Genomic DNA, 7537 nt, shown 5'->3' with positions numbered 1-7537 from the left:
GAAAACCCCTTAGTGTTCTAGTGGAACCGGGTCCCGGTAGAAAAACCTGCGTGGCCCGCATGGATCCCTGAACTCCCATCGGTCAGCTTGGAGATGAACCCAACCACTGGTTCCGGCGTGGAAGCTGTTCTGTTCCCGGCGTCCTGTTCTAGGTGTGTTAATATTTTCCCATGATCCCGTGCTCCTGCGGGAGGCGTCGGCCTGGAAACGCAGCAAACAATGACATCGTTAAAATTCACCGGTTTGAATAAGCCGTTAAATAAGAGTAAAGTTTCACTCGTATTGTTTTATACGTGAGCCGATAAAAGACGCCTTTAAAGACGCCCACGAGGTTTACAACACGCAAGTGTCCATAAATATGGAGCAGAGCCCCCCCCCCCCCCCCCCGTGTAGGGCGTGGCGGAGGGGGAGGGGCTTAAAGGTGTTACTGAGGCCGTGTTCCAGGCAGACGCCCGGTGAACTACGTTCGGCCGATCCGATTGGCCGATCCGGGCTTGTTTACGCTGCTGGATCCTGGTCTGTTAGCGGTTTACTGCCGGGCTGGACTCTCCCGTCGGCCGTTAGAGAATCGCACCATGAAGGTTGCGACATCGTTCTAGTATCCAAGATTAACCTCTCGTCACCTCGACAACAATAAAGTTGATTGATCAGTAGCTTTTATGGCTCGTTCGCCGACACTGGTCGGACCTGTAGTCCGACAGGAAGGAGCCGACTGGCGTAGTTCTAGAGGTCACTACGATCCGCTACAGACCAGGTCCCGCTCTGTTCGGCTCCGGGCCACCAGAGGAAGTGAACCCGCCTGGATGCTGACTGTGCAGTTTGTGACGTCACCTCGGTGGTTTCGTCTTCGGTGTTTTGATGCATTCGGGAGTCATGGGACGCACGGGCGCTCATAGCTGAAGGTCCACAATCACCAATAAACCGTATCCGACTAAAGATGGATCCTAGTCGTACTCGTCCGTACTCTGCGGCGTATCTTTATCGCTGAGGAATCCCAGTTCCACACACAGGAAGTGAAATAGTGAGCAGACAGAAGTGAAAGCTGTGAACGCACCCGCGTGTCCACAAGCTAAAAGCGTTTCAGCCAACAGGTCTGAGTCTGGAGTCCCGCAGGGTTCTGTTTTGGGCCCAGTCTTTTTGTTGTTTGTTATTGATGCTTCTTCCCACCGGTTCTCCGATGATATCCAGCTTTATTGTTCCTTTAATCCGGAAGCTTGGTTCCTTTCTCCATCGTTTGGTGGACGATGGCTAAGCGCTAACTGTCTTCAGCTCAATGCAGACCAAACGGAAACCCCGGTTGTTGCAGGGTTCCAGGGATTGGACAGTTCTTGGGCATCTTTGGCCTTCGGGTCTTTGCGCTTAGACTCTTGCAGCAGTTTGTTCTCGTGTCGAGGAGGACTTGTCTCGCATATCCCCGATTCTGAAGGAGCTTCATCGGCTGCCATGTTTTGCAGGATCAGTTTTAACATTTTGGATCGGTTTTAATCGTGTTTTATTGATACAGGTGCTGTAAAAATAACATTTACTTAGTTACTCGTTACCCTGAGAACCAGTTTTCACTTCTCTCTTTGAACGGTAGAACTCCTGATCAGACGTCCGCGGGTCATGGGGGGGGGGTTGGTTCTGCGTGTTCTCCGGCGTTCTCCTGGTGCCATCGCTGCCGTCTCGCGTACAGAGCTGACCTCTGGACCGGCGCCGGCCCACATGGACTCGCTCCGGTTTAAACCGAACACGGACCGTACCGTCTCCACCGCTCCGCTGCTGTCCTCCCTCATCCCTCCCTTTCTGCATTTATCTTCTAGCTGACGGCAAATTAGATAAAAGTGTAACGAGGTGATGAAGAGTGTTTGTCCCCCCCCCCCCCCCCTCCCTCCCCCCCCGCAGGTCCGAGTCCTGACCCTGGAGCTCCTGGTCTGGACTCTTCTTCTTCTTCTATGAACCCAGCTGTCCTCGGCTCGCCACCTCCTCCTTCGTCCTCGTCCTCGTCCTCGTGAGCAGACATGCCTCCGGCGCCGGGCGGGCCTGCGGGGTACACCCCTCCCGAGGGGGGGTGGGGCTGGGCGGTGGTGGTGGGGGCCTTCATCTCCATCGGCTTCTCCTACGCCTTCCCCAAATCCATCACGGTGTTCTTCAAAGAGATCGAGGTCATCTTCGATGCCACGCCCAGCCAGGTGTCCTGGATCTCGTCCATCATGCTGGCCGTGATGTACGCCGGAGGTGAGACGCTTTGGGGGCGGGGGCGGGGGGGGGGGGGCCGCGTTGCATAACAGGAGACAGATGCCGGCTTCTTTTTTCCTCTTTTATTCCTTCCTTGTTTTGTTCGGGTTAAATCACTGGAGATCGTGCCTCATGAGGTCAGAGGTCATCGTTACTAAACTACACGTCCGGGCCGGTCCGGGGAAACAAAGAGCGTTCCGTGTTTTTGTACAAACCGTAAAACAAACGACAACAAGATGAGCTCGATGACGTCGCCGTCAGACCCGGCACACACAGCGGGCTCTGATCTGGATCCGGGTCCGGGTCCGGGTCCTGCTCTGGTTCTGGTGATCCAGAACGTTCGGTGAGACGTGATGCCATCGGATCTCTGATAGGCTGAGCTTCATCACGGAGGAAGAGGAAGAGGGCTCATCAAACATGATGCTGTTAAATCAAATCAGCTGTTCTGGGAGCACTCAAATGTTAAATGTTCTGGTCCAGATGGTTATCGGCGCCTCCTGTCCTCTCCTCTCGGCACTAACTCAACAGCACCTCCTATTGGCGTCTTGATGTAATTACATCATTTGCGCTCGACTGAATTCTTTTTCTCTGACTTTCATGTCTTTGCTGCCGTTATTATTGATTAACCGATTAGCTGTCATAAATTAACTCCTTCGATGCCGTTGACGTCTGAAGATTTTAATGTTTCATTTGACGGGTTTTTTTCCGTTCGCATAGTCCGAGTACTTCATACTGGGCGGGTCTTGTTATTGACTGATTAGCTGATTATTAGTTTATTCGACGAGCTTGTTTCATTTATCGGTCGTCTCGTCCGTCCTGCGTGTCTCCAGGTCCGATCAGCAGCATCCTTGTGAACAAGTTCGGCAGCCGGCCAATCGTGATGATCGGCGGCTGCCTGGCGGGGGCGGGGCTGGTGGGGGCCTCTTTCTGCAACACCGTGGGGCAACTCTATTTCTCCATAGGAGTTGTGGGAGGTCAGTTTGTCACCCGGCGTTCTCTTGGTTGTCTCCGCGTTGCACAGGTGTCATTTTCCGTCCTCTGCCCCCCCCCCCCCCCCCCCTCCAGGTCTGGGTTTGGCGTTCAACCTGAACCCCGCCCTCACTATGATCGGTAAGTACTTCTACAAGCGCCGGCCGATCGCCAACGGCATCGCCATGGCGGGAAGCCCCGTGTTTCTGTCCACGCTCGCCCCGCTCAACTCCTGGCTGTACGATCAGTTCGGGTGGAGGGGCAGCTTCCTCATCCTGGGGGGTCTCCTGCTGAACTGCTGCGTGGCCGGCAGCCTCATGCGCCCCATCGGACCCAAACCGCAGCCGCCCGAAGCGGCCTCTGAGGCGGGCGAGGGCAAGGCCGCGGGCGCGGCGGCGGCGGCGCGGCCGAAGAAGACGCCGCTGCAGACCGTCAACGCCTTCATCGACCTGACGCTGTTCAAGCACCGCGGCTTCCTGCTCTACCTGGGCGGGAACGTCGTCATGTTCTTTGGCATCTTCGCGCCGCTCGTCTTCCTCTCCAACTACGCCAAGAGCAAAGGCATCAGCAAGGACAAGGCGGCGTTCCTGCTGTCCATCCTGGCGTTTGTCGACATGTTTGCCCGCCCCTCGATGGGCATGCTGGCCAACACCAAGTGGGTCCGGCCCAGGATCCAGTACTTCTTCGCCGCCGCCGTCCTCTACAACGGCGTGTGTCACGTTCTGGCGCCGCTGTCGTACAGCTACGCCGGGTTCGTGGTCTACGCCATCTTCTTCGGGTTCGCGTTTGGCTGGCTGAGCTCGGTGCTGTTTGAGACGCTGATGGACCTGGTGGGGGCCACGCGGTTCTCCTCGGCGGTGGGCTTGGTCACCATAGTGGAGTGTGGGCCGGTGCTGCTGGGCCCACCTGTGACAGGTAAGACCTCCAGCACCCACTGCAGGGGGCGGGGGGGGGGCATCTTTACCAGAGGTTAAAACATCAGAAACGAGAAGTTTAAAATGAAAATAGCGTTTCAGAACTTGTTAAATTCTGCTCCGGATCCAGATGAAGAGGCGGGGCCAGGACATATGACTCATAAATGATTTATATTTTCTCTCGCGGTGTTTAGAGAGTCGTAAAAAGTTCTGGGGCGTGATGAGTGTCAGCGTCTAACCGCCGCCTCCGCCTGTCTGTCGCCTCCAGGCCAGTTCTATAACTACTACCTCCACTACGACTACACCTACATCTCCTCCGGCGCCATCCTCATCCTCGCCGGGGTCATCCTGTTCGTGGGGATGAGCATCAACTACCGCCTGTTGGAGCGAGAGAGGAAAGCGGAGGAGAGGAAGGAGCGGGAGGAGCCCAAGGAGGAGCGCACCGCCATGCTGGCTCCTCCCTCTCCCTCCAAGTCAGCCGGAGAGCCCGAGGACAACGACTCGCCGTCCGCCGCCACGCTGGACGAGGTCGCCAGGATGGACGAGGACACGATGTAGAACGCGCCATTGGATCGAACCGGAGAGCTTCTGCTGCGGCGCTAGGCTAACGGTGGAGCCTCGCAGGCGGCGGTGGATTTTGATGTGCCGAGATTAAATTCAAGCCCCACCCCCCAGGCACTGATCCTGGGGGGTGGGGCTTGAATTTAATCTAGTCAGACGCACAACGGGCAAAAAATTCACAAACCTTAGGAGCACTGGACTCTTAGGCTCTCGAAGGGCCGAAACGGTTCAGAACCTCAAACGTGAAAACACTCGGCAAGTAGCGAGATGCTACCGCTAATGCTAACGCTACACGCTCAGACGTCGCTCCTTCAGGGCTGCACATGATTCTGTTCACGCTAGCTTAGCACGAGGAGTCGGCGACTCCAGAATAATGACGTAAACTTATTTTTAAAAGAAAGATGTTCCAAAGTCATATAAGAATATTTAGATAGAAGGTTGTGTGCTTGTAAATAAATCTGTGCTCTTTGTGTGTAGTTTAGACCAATCAGAGCAGCCCGTTAAGCAGGTAAAGATGAGACGTTTCAACAAATGTCCAGATCTGACCCAGACCACCAGGGGGCGGTAAAGGGCGATAAGTCCAGCTGATTCTGCACACAGTCCTAAATCTTTATTGTATATGAAGGACTTAAATGCGGGGGTGCCTTTGAGACACGCCCCTAAACACGTCGGACCTTCCTACAAACAAACTGATGCGTTTCTGCTTAAATCGGGGATCAAACAGACCGACAGGCTCGTTAAAGCCTGAACGGTCTTCATTATGCTAATGCTAACACTGCCGCTAAGGCGCCGTGACAAGGCGTTTCAATTCTGAATAAAAGAGCGGCGCCATTTTTATGCTTACATTTTTATATTTTAAAACTTGCTTTTGTAATTGTGAATAAGACGTAGTTTAGTTACATCGAGAAGCCTTTTTAAAGTCCAGAGATCTATTTTAGCTGTTTGTAAAATGACCGCTTCAAGCGCTTTAACGGGGTTTGATTGATTAGTGTCCAGCCTGCAGCCGGGATTTATCAGTTCATTCCACTTCCGGCCGCCGTCGCATCAACACGTCTGTAACTAATGTACCGTCAAATCAGACGCACGATTCTTTGTTTTGAATCGATTGTTCATTTCTGTATCGATCGATGGGTTTAAGGTGACCCAGTGATGTTTGTGGAGACATTTTTAATCCGGGTTATTTCATCTGGAAGGAAAACAAAATCAGGTTTTAACTACAAGTGATTATAAACTCTGTGATGTCAGTGTTGTGTTCTTCTGAATCTCATTTGTTACATTTTTGAAAATCATTTTGAAGGAAAGTGTAAAATAAATAATTTAAAAACTGTAGTAGTAGCAGCTATTCTGCTAGCTGCTACGACTGCTGCTTTTAACATCTCCAGCTTGAGGGTCCCACAGACGACACCTTTTCTCTGCACACACACTTTTGTATCCTTCCACCTTGTCTTCATCCGCCTTCAGAAAGTAGTTAATATTTTCATGGGATATTTTCACAATTAAAAAAAATATATAAAATGTTTATCTTTTATAAAATAAACGCCATTAATGTTTTTACCTTTTTCTTACTTCCTGACGGTGTTTAGAAGTTTTCCCTCTGCAGTATTTGGGAATGGAAATGAGTGTATTGTAATTTCCACAGTAAATATACTGAACTTGTGTATTTTTGTAGTTTTTGGTTTCAGAAGGAGGCTTGATTTGTTCTGTCTGTTCAGGCTCAGGTGTGAACAGGTGAGAAGCTGCACACAGCCGCTCTGAACAATGAGGACATTTTGTTTTCAACAGCAGTTGAATTTCCTCGGTATTTGAAAGACAGCAGTTAAACGTAATTTTCATTGCAGATGTTTTTGGACGTTTCTGCATCTTTTATTTTTTAATTCAGATCATTGACTTTTTTCTTTTAGTCATATTTTTTTGTATGTGAAGTATTTTTATAATGGTCAAATAAACGTTATTGATTGGTTCTTTTGTATGTGAAGTATTTTTATAATGGTTAAATAAACGTTATTGATTGGTTCTTTCCTAAATTACAAATTCTACGTGACCCAAATGTGCACTTAAAAATCGACAAAAATGAATGAATTACGTAATTATAGATCAATGTTTTACAAATGGAAACAGTTGTGGGAAAACTGATTCCTTTGACTTGAAGAAATATGGAACAAAATATAGTTTTTATTTTAACATGGTTTAAACAAAAAAATGAAATGAAACCACAAGCTAACTACTAGCTTAGCTAGCATAGTATAATGTCCAGCACATTGAAGCTAATAGTGACAAAAATAAAGTAATGATTCTGTTTTTATTTTGTCAGTCTTTATTCTGTGTAAACACAATTTCTTCTACAAGACAAACGGTGAAAGCTCTTAAGTTCAACGTAAATATTTATCTCTTTAATTTCTTTGTGCTTCAGTAATTTTATAATTTTTATCGGCTGTTTTTGAACAGGATCTATTTCTGGGTGGGTCTTAGATTGCTCCATTATTTTGACCTCTGTGTTCTCAAACCTGATCCTTCTCCCCCCCCGGTTTAGTTTATTATTTATTCCTGGGGTTATTAAAAATTAAAATTAGAAATGAAATATGTTTTAACCTGCTCAGCCGGTTTTCTGCACCTGGATTCAACCTTAAATTTCATTTCAGGTTAATTTGTACAGCGCCAAAGAGAAAGACCTGATTTTTTTTTAACTGAGGGATAAATAACATTCATGGTAGTTTTTATTTCGTCTGATGTTTATTTTGTCAATCAATTAATATTTTGAGTAAAATCACAAAATTACATTTCTCAATTCCAGTTGATGTCGTCATGACAACTCGAAAAAACGGCCCCGAGGCGACGTTTCAAATCCTACTACGATGAAGGCATGACCCAATTTGTCG

At 49.2% G+C, this 7537-nt stretch overlaps 1 protein-coding gene across 1 annotated transcript; it reads left to right on the top strand.

The window, feature by feature from the left end:
* The first annotated feature begins 2000 nt into the window (after positions 1 to 2000).
* LOC137901826 (monocarboxylate transporter 1-like) lies at positions 2001 to 4658 on the top strand. The gene is made up of 4 exons (XM_068745873.1): positions 2001 to 2217; positions 3048 to 3191; positions 3283 to 4101; positions 4369 to 4658. Exons 1-4 carry the CDS (start codon positions 2001 to 2003, stop codon positions 4656 to 4658), a joined length of 1470 nt encoding a protein of 489 aa, XP_068601974.1.
* Positions 4659 to 7537: the final 2879 nt, after the last annotated feature.

Source organism: Brachionichthys hirsutus, chromosome 2, assembly GCF_040956055.1.
Source record: "Brachionichthys hirsutus isolate HB-005 chromosome 2, CSIRO-AGI_Bhir_v1, whole genome shotgun sequence".
Lineage (NCBI taxonomy): Eukaryota > Metazoa > Chordata > Actinopteri > Lophiiformes > Brachionichthyidae > Brachionichthys > Brachionichthys hirsutus.
The sequence above is the reverse complement of the archived record's forward strand: the minus strand, read 5'-3'. Positions and strand labels throughout refer to the sequence as shown.